General features: G+C 45.7%; 1 protein-coding gene across 1 annotated transcript in view; it reads right to left on the bottom strand.

The window, feature by feature from the left end:
• MROH2B (maestro heat like repeat family member 2B) overlaps window positions 1-23,096 on the bottom strand; it is a 68,790-nt gene that overhangs the window by 18,618 nt on the left and 27,076 nt on the right. The window contains exons 20-31 of the mRNA XM_036278853.1: window positions 20,085-20,192; window positions 17,658-17,810; window positions 16,153-16,179; window positions 15,317-15,436; window positions 15,019-15,098; window positions 9,500-9,635; window positions 9,316-9,411; window positions 8,971-9,060; window positions 8,558-8,678; window positions 6,529-6,626; window positions 3,036-3,188; window positions 169-326 (exon numbers count right to left, since the gene is read on the bottom strand). Coding sequence (XP_036134746.1) covers window positions 169-326; window positions 3,036-3,188; window positions 6,529-6,626; window positions 8,558-8,678; window positions 8,971-9,060; window positions 9,316-9,411; window positions 9,500-9,635; window positions 15,019-15,098; window positions 15,317-15,436; window positions 16,153-16,179; window positions 17,658-17,810; window positions 20,085-20,192 — 1,340 coding nt within the window. The remainder of the gene's footprint in view (window positions 1-168; window positions 327-3,035; window positions 3,189-6,528; window positions 6,627-8,557; window positions 8,679-8,970; window positions 9,061-9,315; window positions 9,412-9,499; window positions 9,636-15,018; window positions 15,099-15,316; window positions 15,437-16,152; window positions 16,180-17,657; window positions 17,811-20,084; window positions 20,193-23,096) is intronic.

The following is a 23,096-nucleotide window of genomic DNA, read 5'->3' as shown; positions in this document are numbered from 1 at the left end:
TATATGTATATATATGGAAAACATCACTTGAGATTCTACACCCATTTTAAAATTGTTATTCAGGGGAGACGTTTTAACCTGTACTGGCTCTTCCTCTCCACCCCAGACCGTCCCCGACGCCCTGAAGAGTGGCCTTTCCCGGAGGGGGGCCAGTTCAGCAGGCTCTACCTGTCGAAGGGCAGAGGCTTCTGAAGAAGGTTGGCGACGACCGCGCCCGTGTGGAAGCTGGCGATCTGGGACACGGCTTCGAGGGTAGCCTGGAAACTCTTCTCCTTTTGTCTGAGGATCGGCATGTGGTAGTAGATTATGCTCAGAATCTCCAACAGCTGGAAGGAAAAAGCCAAATCCAACGTTAAGCTGTCGTTTTCCCTCTAGGATGGAAAGACGTAGGGTGTTCGGTCAGCGTGGTTGATGAGTTATAAAAAATGTTAGCAGTGGTCATCGATTCTACACATGGCCTTTCCCTTATTCAGGAGACTTGTTGACAAATTGGGTATTTATTCCTTTTATTTTTTTTAAATCCTCACTTGAGGATACTTTTTTCCATTTTATCTTCAGGTAAGAGTAGGAGAGAGATAGAGAGAGAAACATCCATGTGAGAGAGACATATTGATTGGTTGCCTCCTGCATGACCCCTGACCAGGGCTGGGGATGAACCGCAAACAAGGTACATGCCCTTGACCGGAACTGAACCCGTGATTCTTTGGTCTGTGGGCCGACGCTCTACCGCTGAGCCAAACCGGCCAGGGCTGGGTAGTTATTCTTAAATCAATTCAGTGAGTATTTAGGGAAAGGCTGGTTTGTGCCAGGTCTTGTGCTGAGTTGAGAACTGAGCAATTTACCCCAGATGAGGAAGATGCAGCCTTCTCTCAAAGAAACAGGTGGTCTAGGGAAGGCTGTTGGGCATATACTCAAAGGCTTGTGTGCAAGACAGTGTATGTCAAATGGTGTACAAGAGATACACAGGCCTGATGGGGAGTCCAGAAGTAACTGAGGCCACTTTGGAGGGACATCGGGTCGGGGTCTTGAAGGATATACAGCAATCTCAAAGGCAAGCTAGACACGGTGGTGAAAGGCAGCTTCATGAGGAAGAACACAGGCAAAGATGTGACATTTAAACCAGGAGACTAGGCAGAGCCCGGAGGCTTTTCGGAGCAGTGAAACTATTTTGTATGACACAACTGTGGACACATGTCATTATACATTTGTCAACACCAACAGTGAACCCTAATGCCAACTAGGGACTTTGGGTGATTATTTTGTGTCAGTGTAGGTTCATCGACTATAAAAAATGTACCTCTGTGGTGGGGGATGTTGAGAGCAGAGGAGGGTGTGTGTGTGTGTGATTGTGTGTGTGGGCAGGAGGGTTAGGAGAAGTCTATACCTTCTGCTCAATTTTGCTGTGAGCCTAAAACGGCTCTAAAAAATAAAATCTGTATCTTGAAAATATCATGCTAAGGGAATTAAGTCAGACAGAAAAAGTTAAGAGCCATATGACTTCACTCATATGTCGACTATAATACTGAAAGCAACAAATGAACCAACAGGCAAAAACTCATAGACACAGACAACAGTATGGTGGTTACCAGAGAGAAGGGGGTAGGGGTGAAGGGTAGTGAACAGTAAAGGGGTCAAATATATGGTGATGGAACATGATTTGACTTTGGGTGGTGGCCACACAATGTAATACACAGCTGGAATCGTACACTCGCAACCTACATAATCTTATTAACTGTTGCCACCCCAATAAATTTAATTAAAATAAAATAAAATAAAATAAAAAATAAAGAAAACTATATAAAAAACCATCATGAGATCATGGGCACAATGAAATGCAGAAAAGACTTCTGGAACTGGTGAATGGTCTAGCTCGGCGCACAGGGAGCATGGTGACAAAGGACGACAGTTGGACAGCAAAGATGAAGCCAGATTCGAGAGGGCTCTGCAGGCCACCTTTATGAATCTGGATGTTCGTCTGCGGGTTGCGTGGAATGATGTGATACAATTGGGTTGTTGACTTGGAAAAGGAAATGTGCCAAAGTCACGTTGCTTCTAGTGGAAGTTTCTCTCGTTTATTCTGGATAAAGACTGTTAGGTTAAGCACAACATGATTATTACAAAGTCTCTTTTCAATGATTCTTGGAGAGGATTTAAGTCCCTTGGTAAACCTTCACCTATTGTGTGACTCCCTTTCATGCTAAATGCACACATTCATAAACACTCTAGATTTATTATCTTTGACTCTCTCATGCCTACCACAGTGCCTGCCAGTTGTATGTAGTCAATAAATGTTTTTGCAAAAAACTGATTGGGAAGTAATAACCTAGAGGTCATTTGTAAAAGTCATGCTGTAGAGAATTCTTTGATTTAGGGTGGTTGGCTGGGCTGTGGGGACCATAACTTCTTTCTCCTGTTCCCTTGAGAAGCCCTCTTTGAGTCAAAGATCCTTTTCCTCCTCATTAACCTTTGCGTGGTGCGTATCCTGTTTCTGACTTCCAGAGAGAGGCTAGAGCATCTTCATTCAGAGCTCTTAGCCAAGCTTCCTTCATTGAAACCCTGTTGCTCTGCGTCCCTCTGCAGCTGGGAGGAGGGGTGGAGGACTTTGCCCTCCATCAGTTCCTCAGCGACAGCCCTCCTCACCCAGACACAATCTGTAGGGCGCGGGAGGAGCAGCCCGAAGAGGGCAGTGGGGTTAGAGGCCTCCTTGGCTCTCCGTGGCCATCCCAAAAGCATTCATGAGCTCACTGTCACCCTCGCAGATCTAACGACCCAGTTTTCCCTGATCCCAGTGCTCTGGCCAGGGAGTGACAGTTTGGAAAGATTTTATGATCACGGATTAGAGAGGCAATCGAGACAGCCTGAGACGCTCAGCAAGAGCCTGTTGTTAATACACAACGTGGGTCTCTGCTGAGGCCTCCTGGGCTACGCACGCTCTGGTTGCTGCCCCTCAGAGGACAAAGTGAGAAGTGGTCACCGACCTGGCGTTTCTGAGGGTTGGAATTCTGCCCGGTTGTCAGGATGGGCTGTCAGTTTACCTGATCTTCCAAGGCAGCTCCCTGCTCCTTCAGGACTGTGATCATCCATATGCCACAGGCCGTTGTACACGTGGGGTTGAGGGTCTCCAGACCGTCCAGGACTTCCTCCAGGAACATGGTCACTTCTTCACTTGGGATGAGTTTGCTAACAATCTGAGAATATACCGGAAAACTCATGCTGTCACCTACCACGTGCGCTCATTCCTTGATTTAGGGTATTGGAGACCAATGGGCTTGGCAAGCACTGAGCATATGACTGGGCCTTAGAAACCAGAGAAAATACTGAAATAGGACAGAGACATGACCTTTCACCTCTACGCAAACTTTCCCTGGAGTTGCCTCTTTATTATTTCACATTTGTCCAGTCCCAGGCCTGCTAACCCAATTTTCTCTCCAAACTAAAGTGATAGGGAAAAACGATGCATAATGTTTTCATAGCAATGCGTATGCCTCACAGTACTTCACACACATTTCCTATAACCAGAGCAAGTCTCGCATCTGCCAAAGAATAGCTAAGACTTGAGAATTCAGGAAAGTCTCTCACCGAGTGGTAAGACCATGCTGAACCCCAGGTGCCTTGGCAAACACACAGGGGGCGCACTGTGACGAGCCCTGACTTTGCTCTTCCCAGTCTCAATATTCATAGTAGTCAATAAAAGGTCAAGAGAATGAAACTGCAATTTTGGTCTCTGTGTACAAGAACTACCCAGAACGTTGGATGATAGCAGTGTGTGTGTGTGTGTGTGTGTGTGTGTGTGTGTGTGAGAAAAGTTAGCAGATTGCATGAATTCCAGAGGTATTATCTGGGACTTTAACCAAGCAAGGTAGTCATCATTAGGAGTCTGTAGGTAAGAAAACATTCCTATTCACAACTGATTTCCCCTGCATTAAGTGGCCTGATGATGCGTTGCATGTCCTAGCCAGTTTGTGCATTGTCATGGTTCTGGGAGTGGCGTGTCCTAGCCAGTATGTGAGTTATCATGGTTCCTGGAGTTGTGTGTCCTAGCTGATATGTGCGTTGTCATGGTTCCTGAAGTTGCGTGTCCTAGCCAGTGTGTGCATTGTCGTGGTTCCTGGAGTGGTGTGTCCTAGCCAGTGTGTGCGTTGTCATGGTCCCTGGAGTTGCGTGTCCTAGCTGGTATGTGTGTTGTCATGGTTCCGGGAGTAGTGTGTCCTAGCCAGTGTGTGCGTTGTCATGGTTCCTGAAGTTGCGTGTCCTAGCCAGTGTGTGAGTTGTCGTGGTCCCTGGAGTTGCGTGTCCTAGCCAGTATGTGCGTTGTCATGGTCCCTGGAGTTGCGTGTCCTAGCTGGTATGTGCGTTGTCATGGTTCCGGGAGTGGTGTGTCCTAGCCAGTGTGTGCGTTGTCATGGTTCCTGGAGTTGTGTGTCCTAGCCACTGTGTGCGTTTTCATGGTCCCTGGAGTTGCGTGTCCTAGCCACCACTGTGTGCGTTATCATGGTCCCTGGAGTTGCGTGTCCTAGCCAGTGTGTGCGTTGTCATGGTCCCTGGAGTTGTGTGTCCTAGCTGGTATGTGCGTTGTCATGGTTCCTGGAGTTGTGTGTCCTAGCTGGTATGTGCGTTGTCATGGTTCCTGGAGTTGCGTTTCCTAGCCACTGTGTGCGTTATCATGGTCCCTGGAGTTGCATGTCCTAGCCAGTATGTGCGTTGTCGTGGTCCCTGGAGTTGCGTGTCCTAGCCACTATGTGCGTTATCATGGTCCCTGGAGTTGCATGTCCTAGCCAGTATGTGTGTTGTCGTGGTCCCTGGAGTTGCGTGTCCTAGCCACTATGTGCGTTATCATGGTCCCTGGAGTTGCATGTCCTAGCCAGTATGTGCGTTGTCGTGGTCCCTGGAGTTGCGTGTCCTAGCCACTATGTGCGTTATCATGGTCCCTGGAGTTGCATGTCCTAGCCAGTATGTGCGTTGTCATGGTTCCTGGAGTTGCGTGTCCTAGCCGGTGTGTGAGTTGTCATGGTCCCTGGAGTTGCTTGTCCTAGCCGGTATGTGCGTTGTCATGGTTCCTGGAGTTGCGTGTCCTAGCCAGTGTGTGAGTTGTCATGGTTCCTGGGGTTGCGTGTCCTAGCCAGTATGTGAGTTATCACGGTTCCTGGATCAAAGGACTAGACTAACTTCTCTGTTCTATGTGGCACCAAATACCTGCCTGGGGTCCAAGCTCAATGGCCATCTTTTTCTTTCTTTTTTAGAAAAATCACATTCTGATGAGTATTGGTTTAGAAAGAAAGGAAGGAAGGGAACTCATGATTTTGAGCACCTATTATGTGTCAGATATTAATGTGACATCTGTTCCCCACAAGTCCCCACCTCGCTTTTCTCCCATATTCTGATCACTCTCTTGTTGTCACCGCAGCTGCCACCTTAGTCCAAGTCACCTAATCTCACACCTGGATCCTCACGGTTTCCTGCAAATTAGTTCAGTAATTTTGCTCTTGCCAGCCTATGTCCTTGTCTAAACAGCAGCCAGATGACCCTTCAGAAATATAAATGCAGTCATGTTCCTCTTCACCACCAGCCCAGAAAGGCTGTTGCCAATTAGGTAAAAGTATTCTGTCCTTTACTCTGATTTTGTTGGACCTTTTACTGCCGTCTGTGGATAATTGCCACAATACATATAAATCTAGAGTGTCTACTTTAGGAATGATGCCACCTGACATGGGGGTGCCCTTGCGCATTTTTCACAACTGGCACAATTGTAGGTAGTAGGACCAAAACCCTCTGCTGGCTTTAGATTTCAATTGCAGTAAAAAGCCAAGGTTCCTGAATTACCACTGGGCTATCTCCTGAATCTCATTATCTACTTCTTTCACCACCTCAGGGCATTTGCACTTGCTGTTTCCCCTCTGCCTGGAATGCTCTTTTCCAGAGGTCTGCATGTTTCTCTCCTCCCGAGACCTCCTTAAGGGATTCCCCTTCCCTTCCTTGACTTATTTTTTCTCAGCTGTCACTATCTGACTTATTTATTTGGCGGACTCTGTCTATTAGGAAGCAAGCTCAATGAGGGCAGGCATTTAGTCTTTTTCTGTGTTTAGAGCTCAGGACAAGTCTGGCATTTAGTAGTGCACAGGGCAGATTAGGTGAATAAATGACTGACTGAGTGAATTGACCGACCAGTCCTCACAACCACTGAGAGGGAGGTTAGGTACTTTGCTAGGGATGAGGGTTCTAGCATTGAGCAGTGCACATGGAGTGTACCTGGTGAACCCTACAGCCCCTGTCCCTCTCCCCCACTCCGCGGCCTCCCTCAACCTGCAGAGGGCGCTTGGTCGGCAAGGTTTCCCAGAGTATGAAATGAGCAGCAGGCAGCGACTGGGCACATGTCAGCCCAGAGTTCATAGACGACGGGACAAAGGCCCTTCACTCGGCTTGCGTGGCTACACTGCTGCCCTCCGTGCTAGTGGGGTGTACACAGCTTACTCACTTGGAAGAAATCCAGAATCCTCTTCCACCCCTTGACCAGTCCTCCAGGTCTGTTACCTTGGCTATTTTGGAGGAGATCTTGATCTGGATGTCCACATCGTCACATTGCAGCCCTTCCTGCAGACCCTGCAGTCTCTCCATTTCCAGTTGAACACCTACAGCCAACCAGGGGGACAGACTTAAGAGGTCAAAGGCCTGGCGGACGCGGAGGAGGCTGGCTATGCTGTGAGGTGACACGGGTTCAGCTGCTGGACACCTGTGACAGACACTGCAGACGGTCTGACGAGACCAACGAGTGTAAGAACGAACACGCCCTGAGTAGTTTTCCCCTGCCGGGCTCCCTGTTCAACACCCCACTCATCGACCTCGATTATTACTCAGAAAGGTCATCTGAGGTGGAGTCTCCTGTTATCATCCCCAACTCGCTGAGTCAGAGGTAGGGAGCCCTCTGGCCACATGACGGTGAGTGAACACGAGAAAGGCAGAACTTGTGCCGCGGTCCGTCGGACACCCTGACACCCGTGCCCAGGTCTCCCGGCGCCGCCAGCCTGCTGCCTGTCGGACTTTCACGCTGCTGGGGGGGAGTGGGAAGGTAGCCTTCGCAACAAGAACTGCGTGGGTGCTTGCTGGTCGCAGTGGGCAGAAGCAGATCTAAACAGTAATGCTGTTCTGTCTGCTGTTGGAATGTATGGGGATTGTGGAAACACACACCTGAGTGAGTCGGTGGGAGGCCACCTAGACCAACGAAACACACACAGGCTCTGGACTCACGCAGACCTGGGCGCAAAGCCCGGCTCCCCGAGTTCAGGGGTCCCTGTCACTAGCACCTTTTTAACCTCAGATCCCACATCTCGAAACTGACTGAGCAACACCCATGAGAATTAAATGGGTATTTCATTTAGTATCATGCTCGTTACTTGTATCTAGTAGGTGTTCAGTACTCATGTCCTTTCTCTCTACCATGCTTATTTGATCAATCAAGAAAAAGAGTTAAGGTGAATAACAACTTATGGGATTTCTTGTTAACAAAGAGTGTTTGAAGATGAACTTTGCGTGTCTCAGGGAAATGAAGGAGCTGAAGGAAGAACAGGGAGGACAATACTAGAATTCAGATTCCTTCCTCCATCTGGGGTCCCCACTCTGACACATCTCTTCCCTCACTGAAGCGGCCCCTCACTTCCTTGGTTCATTTGGACTTTTCTGGCTTGGTCACAGCATGTATCCTTAATGACTTACCTTCCCATGTCCAAGGGACTTTCACTCCTATTCCGTTTCTGCTGAAAAGTGTTTTTCTTTTTGACTGACCACCCCTCACCCATCCCGCCCACCAAACCCCAGCTTTTGGCTTTAACACGATTTTCCTGTGTGAATCTCAGAATGTGTATCTCTGTGTCTCCAGCACCGGAACCGTGCCTGCCCCGTGGGATGGCACCGGGGAAGTGTGTCCCGGTACCTGCCGGATGCAGTGAAATGAACACGCGATGGCACTGCCCTGGGCCGAGCCTGCCCGGGTCCCCGGGCCACACGCAGCTGAGCACTGACTGCAGGGCTGTGCCGCACCTGCCGCCGGGCCCCGGGCAGAAGGCCCTGGGTGCTGGGGTCGGCCCTGGCCGGGGTTTGTTAACTCCTACGGTCACTGACACTGACAGTTATTCACAGGTACTCGGAGCGCAGACCGAGGCCCCGGGGTGCCAGCTGGGGAGCCCGCACGAAGTTCTCTGTTAGGGAACCGGAATAACAGGGTGGCTTCCCCTGTGAGAAGCCGGGCGACAGAGGAGGCGTCGCTGACAGGCCAGGTGCTCAGCGATGAAAATCACGCTCTCAAAACATCTCTCCCACTTGAATGGCTCTTTGGGATGCGCTGGTGTCACGATCTTTATTTAATAAAACAGGGAAACAGGACCACCGAGGAAAAAAGACCCAAGCGAGAAATTCTGTGACCTGATTGCGGTACGAGAACGCAGAAGTGGCTGCACCGGGGAGGGCGGAGGGAAGAGAGAAAGGGGGAGAGAAAGGGAGGAGACAGACGTACAAGCAGGGAAACGAGCCCGCGGAAACGTTCTCTCCTCCTCGGGCTGCTGCTCACCTTTCATACAGAACAGGGCGATGGCAGCGCTGGTGGCCGCCTGGCGGATGGTGGCCAGGGTGTCACAGGAGTGCGGGACCAGAAGGCCCAGGAGCGAGCCGATCTTAAAGTCGTCTGGTGCCTGCAGGACAAAGGGGGGCCCCGAGGTGACAGGGTGGCTTGATGTAATATCTCCGGATATTCCGCACACTGGACAGGCGCCCCTGTTTACCCCCGCAGGTCCTCAGAAGGAGGTTGAATCTTGAACTCCCCCTCTGTGGCGGGGAGAGTAGGCAAGCGCACCACCACGGCCACTAGCGGTCGGAAAGCCCTGTGTCTGGGCTGGGCCCCGGGGAGGGGGTGGGGATCCCCGGGGCCTCAGAGATCTGCCGTGAGCACGCAGGGAAACCCGTTCTCTCCAGGGGACAGCTCACCTCCACGTCATTTGCCAGCACTTTCGCGGTGATCTGGAAGGCTCGTTCTCTTTCCCACTCTTTTTGTGAAACAAGCCACATTCGGAGAAGCTGTGGGTCAAAGGATCAGTGTCCTGTCCTCAGCGTCCTTCGCACACACTCCTCCGCATCCCTGGCTCTCGTCCCCACTGCCTCGGTCTCTCTGCTGCGTCCGAAACAGGGTCTCACCTCCCTCACCCGGTGGCCCGGCCCTGCGTGGCGGGCTAAGCGGTCAGGCTGGAAGCTCCCTGTGAGGGGCTGAGGCCCAGTTTGAGTGGTGCCCAGATTAGGGGCCACAGGGAGCAGTCTGAGCGGGGCCCTACTCACATTGAACATCTCCTGACAGTCCCTGGCTTTCACGTTGTCCCAGATCATGGTCCGCAGCAGCTTCCCCAGTGCATCCATGGAGCGCTCGTAGAGAAACTGGAATTCAAGGTGAGTGGGAGCGCGAGGCCCCGGTGAGCGGGGAACCCCGCCGGGTCCTCACCCCGCCAGGCCCCACCCCACGTACACTGATGTGCTCCTTGTCCTTCTCTGTCTCGCCCTCATCTGTGAGTTTTTCCAGAGGGGGAAGGGGCAGCAGCCTCCGAATCGTCTCTTCAAGAATATTGAGGTGGTCGTGGAGCGAGAGCCGAGGCTTCAGTTTACTGCAAGGAGAACCGCGTGGCGGCGTGGGCACGGTGAGGACAAACAAAACGTGGCCCGCCGGACTGCCAGTCACATCCAAAGGGCTCACGCACACCTTCTGACATGCTGGGATGTGGCGGGAGGTGGTGACGGGGGTAGGGAGAGATTGGGGACAAAGAATGAGACTGTACTGGTCCATTTATTAGAATGAGAAGCAACTCATCATTCATTCTGCATTTACTGACTCTTTAGTGTATGGTCTGTGGTAGCATTAACCTATTTGTTTTCCCCAGAGCTCGTGTGTGTGTGTGTGTGTGTGAGAGAGAGAGAGAGAGAGAGAGAGAGAGAGAGAGAGAGAGAGAGAGAGATTCTAAGTTTGGAGCAGTGCTTATCCACTTCATCTCTCCTCTTGTTATATGTGGTGTCGGACATACCATAGGTTCTTATAAATGCACAAGTGAATAAAGATTCCTTCCGCCCTCCCTCCCTCTTCTCTCTCTCTCTCTCTCTCTCTCTCTCACATTTACTATAGATATCATGAGGATATGAACAGACCTGGACATACCTCGGCAAAATTCAAATGTTCAATAAAACATGAAAAATCCCACTTGTTATTAAATAAATGTAAATTAAGACTATATAATACCACTTGTCAGTGACCAACTGTAAGTGAAGAAGTGAAAACTGACACGCTCAGGGCGGGTGAAATGGGTTCTCTCACAAGGAGGAGACGTTGGACCAGCTGGGACAGCTCTATTGAAAGGGTTAAATGTGTTGATCTCCGCTTGAGAGTCTCCTCATCTTTGCTTTCTGGCTGACTTTTTACAAATGAACTTGCTGTGCCCTGGCTGATTCGGCTCAGCGGTTAGAGCATCAGCCTGTGGACCAGAGAGTCCCGGGTTTGGTTCCCGCTAAGGGCATGTACCTCAGTTGCAGTTTGTCCCTGGCCCCAGTTGGGGTCATGTGGGTGGCAACCAGTCGATGTATCTCTTTCACATCGATGTTTCTCTCTCTTCCTCCCTCTCTCCCTCCTGCTCTATCTGAAGATAAATGCAAAAATGTCTTCAGGTAAGGATAAAAAATAATGAACTTGCTATGTATCCTTATGTTCATAGCAGCACTATTTACAATTGCTAAGATCTGCAAATAGCCCATGTGCCCATCAATGTATGAGTGGATAAAAAATCTGTGGTACATATACACAATGGAGTACTATGCAGCTATAAGAAAGAAAGATCTCTTATCCTTTGAGACGATATGGAAAGACCTGGAGAGTATTATCCTAAGCAAAACAAGCCAAGCAGAGAAAGACAAATATCACATGATTTCACTTATTTGTGGAATATAATGAACAAAACAAGCTGATGAACAAAATAGACCCAGAGACATAGAAGTAGGGTACAGACTGACAAACCTCAGCAGAGGGGGTTGTGGGGGACAGAACAGATAAACCACAGAACTTATATGCATGTATGCTTAACCATGGACATAGACAGCAAAGCTGGGGACGGGGCGGGAGGAGGGGGTGATTGGGAGGAGGGAGTCAATTGGGGGAAAAGGAGAAACAACTATAACAAAAATAAATTAAAAAATAAAAATAAAAATGAACTGGCTGAGGTATAGTTTATGCGCAATGGACTGCACCCATTCAGAGTGCAATTACATGAGTTTTACACCCATGGTATGACCATCATAATCACTACAACACATCCCAATCACCCCAATTTTTCTTTTTGCCTCTTTGTAGTTCACCTCTTTCTCCACCCTGACCCCAGGGAAGCACTGATTTGCTTTCTGCCATCAGATATTAGTTGACAAGGGTCCTGCCCAAGCGAGGTGGCCACGCGCAGCAGAGGGCTATTGAACACGTGGGCTGTAGATAGTCTGAGCTCAGATGCGCCGTCATTCTAAACGCATTGGATTTGGAATATTTACTAAGAAAAACCATACAATAATCTCATTGCTCTTTTCTGTATTGAATATATTGAAATGACAATACAGTGAATATATTGGAATAAATAAAATAATTATTAAAATTAATTTAACTTGCTTCTTTTTACTTTTAAAGGTGGCTACTAGAAAAGACTTTAAATGGCACAGGTGACTTGCATTATCGTTCTACTTCACAGCACTGTTCGAGAGCCTGGTCAATTCCTTTCTTTTAAAAAATTTTTTTTTTTCATTTTTTTAGAGAGAGAGGAAGGGAGAGAGAGATAGAAACATCGATGTGAGAGAGAAACATCATCTGGCTGCCTCCTGCACACTCTCCCACTGGGGATTGAGCCTGCAACCTGGGTGTGTGCCCTGACTGGGAATCGAACCAGGACTTCTCAGTCCATGGGAGGATGCTCAATCCACTCAGCCACACTGACCGGGCAAGGCTGGTCAATTCTTTATTCATGTTCAAGGTTTATTTATTTGAGTTGTGTTCAAGTTTTCCTCATCTTTGTAAACATGGCAACCTGTGCCCTCCCTTATCTTGCCTCTTCCCACACACTTGAGAGGTCATTAGGTACGTTTGCATCTGTTTTCCCCAGCAGGCTCAAATTCTTTCAGGGCAAGGTCATATTTTGTTCATTATTGACTTTTGGAACCTAGTTCAATGCCTGATACAAGGATGGTGCTTGATAACATTCATTAAACCACACTGTTAACTTTTATAATTTTAAGTCCAGAGAACACATTTTGCATAAAGGTGTTCACCAAAATATTATTCATAGTTCTCAGAAACAGGCAATAATTAAATAGCAAGAGGAGGTTGGTTATGTAATATGAGGCATTTCTATGCAATAAGCTATTAGAAAGCCATTAAAAATTATGTTTGTTACCTTAACATAATAAAAAACACATATAAAAAGCCTACAGTTGGCATTATACTCAATGGTGAGAGAATGAAAGCTTTCCCTCTATGATAAAAAAAAAGAAGATGCTACTTTTGCCACTTTTATTTAATGTAGTACTGGAAGTCAGAGCAATTAAGCAGGAAAGAAAAAAGAAGTAAAATTACCTTGCTTTGCAGATGATGTGATCTTGTACATAAAAAACCTTCAAGATTCCACATAAAACTATGAGAACTATAAATTCTATAAAGTTGCTGAATACAAAATCAGCACATAATCAGTTGTTTCTATACACAACAATGAATAATCAAAAAGAAAACGAACAATTTCATTTACAACAGCATGAAAAAATATTTTGAAACAAATTAGTCAAGAAAGTGAAAGATTTGTACACTAAAAAGCACAAAATGTTGCTAAAGGAAATTAGACACAAATAAATGGAAAGACATCCCATGTTCATAAACTTGAGGGCTTACTATTGTTAAGTCCATTCTATCCAAAGCCGTCTACTGATTTACTGCAATTCCTATCAAAATCTCAATGGTACTTTTTGTAGAAATAGATAAGTCTACCTTAAAATTCATATGGAGTGACTACAGATAACTAAAATAATCTTTAAAAAGAACAAAGTTGGAGGTCTCACACTTCCTGGATTCAAAATTTATTACAAAACCACTGTAACCCAAACAGGAGGTACTGGCATAAAGAGACAGATATATGGACCAATAAAACAGAGCAGAGAGTCCAGAAATGGACTCCAGCATATATGTTCAAATGCTTTTCAACAAGGTTCTAAGACAATTCAATGGGGGAAAGGACAGTCTTTCAACATACAATGTTGGGAAAACTGGATCTCCACGTGCAAAAGAATAAAATTAGACCCTTACCTCATACCATATACAAAAATTAACTCAAAATGGATTAAAGACCTAAATATAAGGACTAAAACTATTAAACTTCTAGGAAAAAACACAGAGGAAAAAGCTTTATAACATTGGATTTGGCAATGATTTCTCAGGTGAAACACTAAGAACACAGCTAACAAAAGTACAAATGGACAAATGATTCTGCATCAAGATTAAGAAATTCTGTGTATCAAAGAACACAACAGAGTGAAAAGACAACTTATGGACTGAGAGAAAATATTTGCAAATCATATGTTGATAAAGGGTTAATAACCAGAATATATAAAGAATTTCTACAACCCAATGTAACAACAACAACAAACAGTAAAAAATGGGCAGAGGAATTGAATACACGTTTCTCCAAACATATATAAATAGGTACTAAGTATATTAAAAGATGCTCAAAATTGTTAATTATTAGGAAAATGCAACTCAGAACTACTATGAAATACCACCCCATACCCATTTTTTTTACTATTAAAAAAAGTAACAAACAAGACATACAAATGACCAAGAGACATATGAAGAAATGTTCAACATCATTAATCATCAAATTAAAACAATGATGAGGTTTCACTTCACACCTGCCAGAATGGCTGCCATCAACAAATCATCAAACAACAAGTGTTGGTAGGGGTGTGGAGAAAAGGGGACTCTAGTGCACTGCTGGTGGGAATGCAGGCTAGTGCAGCCATTATGGAAAACACTATGGTGTTACCTCAAAAAGCTAAAAATTGAACTGCCATTTGACCCAGTGATCCCACTTCTAGGAATATACCCTAAGAAGCCTGAAACACCAATCCGAAAGAATATATGTACCCCCATGTTCATAGCAGCACTATTTACAATAGCTAAGATCTGGAAACAGCCCAAGCGTCCATCAATAGATGAGTGGATAAAAAAGCTGTGGTACATGTACACAATGGAATACTATACAGCTGTAAGAATGAAAGATCTCGTATCCTTTGAGACAGCATGGAGGGACCTGGAGAGTATTATCCTAAGTGAAACAAGCCAATTAGAGAAAGACAAATATCACATGATCTCACTTATTTGCGGAATATAATGAACAAAACAAACTGATAAACAAAATAGACCCAGAGACACAGAAGTGGGGTACAGACTGACAAACCTCAGAAGACTAGAAGGAGACAGGCCAGAACCTCGAAAGAAGGGGAAGAAAGAGGCATGATTTTATTCTCTTTTCAAACTTTCTATAGTTACCAGGTTTTAATAGTGAACTTGTATTTTTTACTGCAGGGGGAAATAATTGTTTTAAAAATTTGCTTAAAATTATTTTCTTCTTCAGGCTTATTGCTACTAACCAACTAGAATGTGATTAGGGCTTTCATGATATTTTAATGGGAAGATTAAATTTTTCTACAGGCCAAGGTCTAGGAAGAAAAAGTTCCTTTTGCACAGAAACTTCAGTCTTCATGTATCAATGAATCTGAGTCCTCCAAGCAGCTCCCGAGTTGCTGCCAGTCATGAGATGACCAACCTGTCAGCTCTGGAGCTGGAAGGAGATAAGGCCCCTTGCATGAAAGAACCCGTTGAGGAACCGTGCTCCTTTTGAGAAGGATGCACTGATCCGTAAGTCAGGAGGAGATGGGGGAGGAAATCTTTTTGTTCAATGAGAACAATGAAAAATTCTCTACCTGAGGTGTCTGATGGCGACGAGGGCTTTCCAGCGCACAGGGGTAGCCAAGGAGTCCAGGGGCTCGTCTCTGATGAAGTCCTGCCACACAGACAAGGCGGTGCCATGTTTCAGAAAGGATCAAGGGCGTTTTCTGACACAGCTGCAACCTCATTGGACCCTTGGATGCCCTCGGGCAGAAATGTGGCAGAAATCTGTTCCTTAGGACTGGCGAGTTTCACCCATTTTAAGAAAGAGAGCCCTGCACCCTTGGTAACGGACTCCGCAGGGCCTTCCCCATGTCCTCTCTGCTCACTCACCAGCATGTGACCGAGCAGCACCTCCTTGTAGGAAAACCTGAACCCCGGATCCTCAGCATCTTGGACAGCAATGCCAATCTCAGTGATACTTCTTATGAAACTCATCTGCAGATCCATGTCCTAAAACCCAGTGATTCAAGGTACAAGCCGGGGTCTGAGGCAGCACCCCTTTCTATAAATGTGTGATCTAGGTCTGAAAGGTGTGCCCAGAACGGGAGGGACTCTCTGTTCCTCCGCCTCCTTTATCTCAGTCTAGGGTTAAAGTTGCAGGGAAGTTGGAAAGAAAGGGTCAATTCCCACTTCCTCCCTCGACCTCCACCCGGCCTGATCGATTGAGGTTTCTCTAGAGCAGGGGCGTTCACACTTTCTGACCATAAATCGCAGCAGGAAACAGTTTACAATCCCCCAGTAGCTACATGAACCACATCTATAGCTATTATCTATCTATCTATCTATCTATCTATCTATCTATCTATCTATCTGAAATAAAAGTTTCAGGATCCTTATTGTTTATATGCAATGTACTCTTCTATTTCTCCTTTATTTCACTACAAAAATTTTGCTGGTTGTGATCTATTAAATACATTTCCTGGTCTGCTGGTGGGTCACAACCCACGGTTCTAAAAACCCTGCTGTAGTTCACAGCCTGGTTTCCAGACCACCTGTAACCAAATACAGCGGCTTGTTCTGTCCTAGATCGGGCTCTGGGATCCTGGCTTCAGAATTGGGTCAGTTAGTGAGATATTGGGGTCTTTTCCTCTGGAATCACATCAAGAGGACACTGATGCTTACTGCACTTCCAGGGAGCATGATCTGAGTTCAAATATATCACGTACCTTGTTCATCACAGACATGCCCAGAACCTGAAAATTCAAAGGCAAAAGCAGACCCTGGAGCAGCAGGGAGAGAGTTCCCGCACCCCCACAAGAAGACCCACCCATCAACTTGAAGGACACGGTGAAGCGGGACCCCCGCTCTTGCCAAAGGGTGGGGACTGCTCCCTCCCTCCCTGGTTTTCGAAGTGAGGCCATGTACATGGGCAGGAACGTTCCCTCGGGCGACTCCTGAGCACGCTGCAGAGGCAGCCTTTGGGTTCAGGCTTCACAGTCTGAAGGGGCTCTGCCAGACTAAGGTTAGGAAAAGGGGGAGGTCGCTTGGCAGAGAGAGTGGCAAAAACTTCTAAAAGGAGAAGTAATAGGGCAGCTCACGCTGGAACTGGATATGGTCCGTTCTGATATCATGCTTGTGTTGAACATTCAAATTCGTTCCAATGAGACTGGCACATGAGGGATACTTGTAGCAGTTATGAGTACATGCGCAGTTGCATTCATGAGAGCAAAACGGTGCCCTAGTTGAACTGAGCTGCGTAAAAACAGTCACACACACCCCACACGCCTGCGCTGTGTGTGTGAGCACTCCTCCGCATTCGGGTTACAACTGTCCATCAGGTTGCAGGCACCCTTTCTTCGCCATCAAGGAAAACTGTCTTTTTTTTTTTGTAATATATATTTGGCCCACAACCTGGGCATGTGTCCTGACCGGGAATCGAACTGGTGACCTCCTCGTGCATGGGTCAACGCTCAACCACTGAGCCACACAGGCTGGGCAACTCTGGGAAGTTGTTTTAAATTTGGTCCCTAGGTGAGTCTTAGGTGGCAACTTGGTACCAGTTAGCAAAATGGCTGAATTGACAATATGTATAAAGCACTTTATGAAAGATACAAAAGTGTTATGGGGGTGGAAAAGATGGGATGAATCTAATTTAGCTCAGCAGCTCTGAGTTAGGAGCAGAACATTCTTGGCATGTTTGAGAGTGTCAAGGACTGTCAGGGATGAACGTAGAGGGGAAACAGCACAACATGAGGTGCACTGGGTAGACTGATGAGTGACATATTTTATTCACTTGAAAGCACACATGTGGCATTTATTTGTGAAACACTGTTTTATGTGGTTTATAAAAATTATTATATAAAAGTTTAAACAACTGCCACCAGTAACACTTTAGAGGCTATTAGAAGGAACTAATAAGCCAGCGGCCCTAAAGTGAATTGGAATAATTGTTTGAAGTTCAAAAGTGGGAGAGCCCACTATGGGAATTTATTTGGGAAGGCATCATGGGCGCGCTAGGACATGAACATCCCAAGACTTTAGGAAAGAAACAAATTACCTGACCCTATTTCATAATAAACTTCTGTTCCCACATGTTCTTATCTCCCAAATATATCAGATTCTATCTTGACTTTGGCCTGTTCCTTTGAGCATGAAGATTCCCTAGGACTGAGCCACTCCAAGGTTTGGGAACCCCAGCCTGGAAATCGAGGTGGGCGGTCCTGGTCATTACCTGAGAGCACTGGCCATATAGAAACAGGACTTGGGATACGATGTCTTGATCAAGCCTGGTGAGGAGCTGACCCTTGGGAGCGTGGAGGGCCACAGCTCCATAGATTACCATGACGTCAGTCTTGCTCAGGCTCTTTTTCCCCGAAAAAAGACCCTGAAGACAAGGAGAAACAGGAAGAATACAACTGAGGGAGTTTTCTTTCCTTCACGTCTTTTACTGCTACGGATGACTGCAGGGGTTAAGAAATGAGACTGGGGTGATTAAAATTTATCTAAAATGGGTGCTCGTTTGTCCAAATTTAAACACCCTGGACTGTGTTATGGATATATCAGGTTTTGATAGAGATACCTGTGAGAGGCTTGTGCTAACTTTTATTTATTAAATTTGTCTCCTTCAGGACAGCAAGGCATACACAATGGACTCTGTCTCTGCTGAGCAGCTGGTCGGGACAAACCTAGACACGCACAGAGCTCCTTAGGACCTTCCGGGTCAACGTTAGCGACAGAAATAGAATAGCCTGGTTATCTAGCTGGTCATTCTACAGGGCTGGGGTTCCCGCAGTTCTGACCTGGAATAAACTCCTGGGGACAACATATTAGCAGAAAACTACAGGACATTGAAAAAAAAAATAGAGGAAGATATAAAAAAGTAGAAGCACATATCTTGTTCATGAATTGGAAGAATTAACATCATTAAAATGTCCATATTACCCAAAGCAATCTATAGATTCAATGCAATCCCCATAAAAATACCAATGACATATTTCACAGAACTAGAACAAATACTTCAAAAGTTCAGATGGAACCAAAAAACACCCCGAATAGCCACAGCAATATTGAAAAAGAAGGACAAAGTAGGTGGGACCACAATGCCTGATATCAGGTAATACTACAAAGCTACTGTAATCAAAACAGCCTGATACTGGCACAAGAACAGGCATACAAACCAGTGGAACAGAACAGAGAACCCAGAAATGGACCCAAGACATTATGCTCAATTAATATTTGACAAAGGTAGGAAGAGCATACCATGGAGTAAAGACAGCCTTCTTAGTAAATGGTGTTGGGAAAATTGGACAGCTACATGCAAAAAAATGAAACTAAACCATCAACTTACACCATACACAAGAATAAACTAAAAATGGATAGAAGACTTAAATGTGACTCATGAATCCATAAAAATCCTAGAAGAAAATGTAGGCAACAAAATTTTGGGTATCATACGCAGCAGAATTTTAACTGATACACCACCTAAGGCAACAGAAACAAAGGTAAAAATGAACACATGGGACTACATCAAACTCAAAAGCTTCTGCACAGCAAAAGAAACAACCATCAAAATGGAAAGGCAACCCACTCTATGGGAGAGCATCATTGCCGATGATATATCAGATAAGGGGTTAATTTCCAAAATATATAGAATGCTCATACAACTCAACAAAAGGAAGACAAAGAATCCAATTAAAAATGGGCAGAGGAACTAAATAGACACTTCTCCAAACAGGACATACAAATGGCCAAAAGGCATATGAAGAAATGCTCAACATCACTAATCATCAGAGAGATGCAAATTAAAACAACAATGAGGTTTCACCTCACACCTGTCAGAATGGCCACCATCAATAAATCATCAAACAAGTATTGGAGAGGGTGTGGAGAAAAGGGGACTCTAGTACATTGCTGGTGGGAATGCAGAGCGGTGCAGCCACTATGAAAAATAACATGGTGTTACCTTAAAAATTTTAAAATTGAACTGCCATTTGACCCAGTGATCCCACTTCTAGGAATATACCCTAAGAAGCCTGAAACACCAATCAGAACGAATATATGTACCCCCATGTTCATAGCAGCACTATTTACAGTAGCTAAGATCTGGAAACAGCCCAAGTGTCCAAAAGTAGACGAATGGATAAAAAAGCAGTGGTACATATACACAATGGAGTACTATGCAGCTCTAAGAAAGAAAGATCTTTTATCCTTTGGGACGACATGGAAGGACCTGGAGAGTATTATCCTAAGTGAAACAGGCCAAGCAGAGAAAGACAAATATCACATGATCTCACTTATTTGTGGACTATAATGAACACAGCAGTCTGAGGAACAGGGTAGACCCAGAGACGTGGAAGTAGGGTACAGACTGACAACCCTCAGAAGAGGGGCGGGGGGTAGGGGGAGGGAAGAGATAAACCACAGAACTTATATGCATGTATGCATAACCAATGGACATGGACAACAAAGCCAGGGATGGGGTGGGGGAAATGGGGAGGAGGGTGTCAATGGGGAAAAAAGGAGAAACATCTGTAATAAAAATAAATTAAAAAAACAAAAACAAAAACCTGTGGACAGGAGTAAGTATAATACAACCAAAAGCTTTGGTGAAGAAGAGTTTTTTTAATTTTTTATTTATGTATTTATTTATTTTTTTTACCTTACATCGATTCATGAAATGCTTTTCCCGATCTTGGAATGTTTTAAGAACTTTTAAAACAGTATCCAAGTGGTTCTCAGCACAGTATCCTAAAATAGATGTAATTCCCTAAAATCAGAAAAGATACGAGATTTGAAGTTTAGCTGTTCGCTTAGTCAACACATACTTACTGAGCCCTACTATGTGTCAGGCACCTTCTCTAGGTTCTGGGGATGCAAAAGTAAAAGACACACACCAAGCTTCTTGTCCTCGTGGCGTGTGCAACGAGGGACGTGATAGTAGATACACACAAATCTAATACATGCAAATATAGAGTATTTTGATGGTGATAAGTGCTATGGAGAAAAGAGAAACAGAAAAAGAGCACAGTTGCTGCAGGTTGGGGGAAGGGTGCAATTTATTTATTTATTTTTTTGACTTTTTTTTTAATCCTCACCTGAGGACATTCCTGCATTTATCATCAGATAAAGCGGGAGGGAGAGAGGGAGGAAGAGAGAGAGAGAGAGAAACATTGCTGTGAGAGAGACACATCGAGTGGCTGCCATCCACATGACCCCAACAGGGGCTGGGGACAAACTGCAACCGAGGTACACGCCCTTAGCGGGAACTGAACCCAGGTCTCTCTGGTCTGCGGGCCAACGCTCTAACCACCGAGCCAAACCGGCCAGGGCTGCAATTTATTTATTTATTAAATCCTTACCTGAGGATGATATGTTCATTGACTTTGGGGAGAGAGAGAGAAAATCAATGTGAGAGAAAAACATTAATTAGTTGCTTCTTGTACATGCCCCAACCTCTGACTGAACCCACAACCTAAGTATGTGCCCTGACCTGGAGTCAAACCCACGACCTTTCAGTATATGGGATGATGCTCCAATCAACTGAGCCTCACTGGCCAGGGTGGGAGTTTGCAATTTAAATAGGGTGGCCAGAGAAGGCCTCATTGACAGTGTAACATTGAGCAGAGCCTTGAAATAGTGAGCCAGTTGTTGGACTATGTGGGAAAGAGTGTTCCAAACATAGAGAATGTAAGTGCAAAGGCCCTGAGGTCCACTGAGGAGGGCTGAGTGAATAATCAAGGAAGAGAACAATTCAAGATTAGGTCAAAGAGGAGGTAGAGGTTGGTTCAAGTAGAACCTTTAAGGTAACACACAAGATTTTAGATTTTTAGTCTTAGATTGGTGGTGGTGGTGGGATTTAGCTTGAATCAGTTGACATTTTATTTATTATTATTATTTTTATAAATATGTTTTTTATTGATTTTTTTAGAGAGAGAGAAGGGAGAGAGAAATAGAAACATTGATCAGCTGCCTCCCACATGCCCCCACTGGGTATTGAGCCTGCAACCCAGGCATGTACCCTGACCGGGAATTGAACTGGGACCTCTCAGTCCATGGGACCACGTTCAGTCCACTGAGCCACACTGGCTGGGCTGATTGATATTTTAGATGGATCACTTTGTTGCTGAAATTTTATTTTATCTTAAGTGGTTAAGTTTTTGAAAGCTGGTAGCTCTGTTCCACGTTTTAAGGTTATGCTCCCCCTTACCCCCCTTCTCCCTTCTCCACCTCTCTTGCCCCAGACTGATTTCAGCACAGTACCTTCATGGTGATTTGTTCATGAATCCTGTTACATTATGCTTGGTCGCATAACCCTGCTAGAGAACCCAAGGGCCAGACCGTTGTAACCAAGGTCTCAACCGGCACTGTTCTTAGTCCTTAGATACCGGGCCGCACACCTTCCATCACCAGAAGATACTGGGACAAGTCCCTCAAAGGCTTGGAGCCCGACATCGCTGTGTTCCTTGGTCGTGGCCTAAGATGTAACCCTCTCTGTGTCTTTTGCCTTCTTTGTGTTCCCACCCCATCGTGTTCTGTGTGTCTCCTCTCCCAACCCATCTTCCTAACTGCGTATGTTCTCTCCAGCTTCCCTCTGTGCTATGACCCTCTGTCATTTAAGTCTGGAAGAACCCAAGCTCCGGAAAAATCTGGCTCTCCAACTGATCTACCACCCTGCCTACACCTGGTCTTCTGAATGCTGCTGAGAAACAGGTGACACCACAGAGACAATCGGTGGCAGCAGAAGAGGACTGCCACCCCAGCGGGGCCCCCAGATCTGCACAGATGCCCCACTGTCTTCCCACAGTCCGCCCTCTCTCTCCAGTTCCTCAGAGAAGCAATCTCAATCTCAAATCTTCTCTTCCTCTGAAACTGCTCGCCACACACTCTCAGGAATAGAAGGTTCGAGAAGTGTTTTATTTTCCCCAAGGGGTATAGATAGTATATTAAAGCCAAGATTTGAATCCAGCTAGTCTGACACCACAATCTGAGCTCTGTCGTTATGTGAGTGAGAGTCGTGCTCGGGAGACAGAAAGTCAACAGGTTCATATCATTAAGAAAGTTGTGTGTTGCCCTGGCCGATTGGCTCAGCGGTTAGAGCGTTGGCCTGTGGTCCAGAGAGACCTGGGTTTGGTTCCTGCTAAGGGCGTGTACCTCGGTTGCAGTTTGTCCCCTGCCCTGGTTGGGTCGTGCAGGTGGCAATTACTCGATGTGTCCCTTTCATGTTGATGTTTCTCTCTCTCTCCCTCCCACTCTATCTGAACAAAAAATGGAAAAATGTCCTCGGATGAAGATTAAAAAAAAGAAAAAGAGAAAAAAAGAAAAAGAAAGTTGTGTGTTAACACCTTATCCATTCAGAGATCATTTACTAAGCAACTCAAATGTGTGAGACACACTCAACAACTTGCAGTGAATTAAAAAAGGAATTTAAGAAGCTCAGATGGATGTCACAAACTTTGTAAATCCTCAGACCTTGAATGAGAGCCTTATTGTATGCTAACATCCAAAATAAACTTACTTTACTTCCTAGCTTATAGAGAACTGCAAAGGCAACTAGGGAAGGGAAAATGGTGTGAGAAATAATACCGAGAGCAATAATGGATGACTGGACACCTGACAATGACAAAAAAAATAACAGCAAGACAAAAAAGCAGTTTAAAAAGTTTAGTAAGTC

The sequence above is a fragment of the Molossus molossus genome, unplaced genomic scaffold (genome assembly GCF_014108415.1).
Source record: "Molossus molossus isolate mMolMol1 unplaced genomic scaffold, mMolMol1.p scaffold_m16_p_3, whole genome shotgun sequence".
NCBI lineage: Eukaryota > Metazoa > Chordata > Mammalia > Chiroptera > Molossidae > Molossus > Molossus molossus.
The sequence above is the reverse complement of the archived record's forward strand: the minus strand, read 5'-3'. Positions and strand labels throughout refer to the sequence as shown.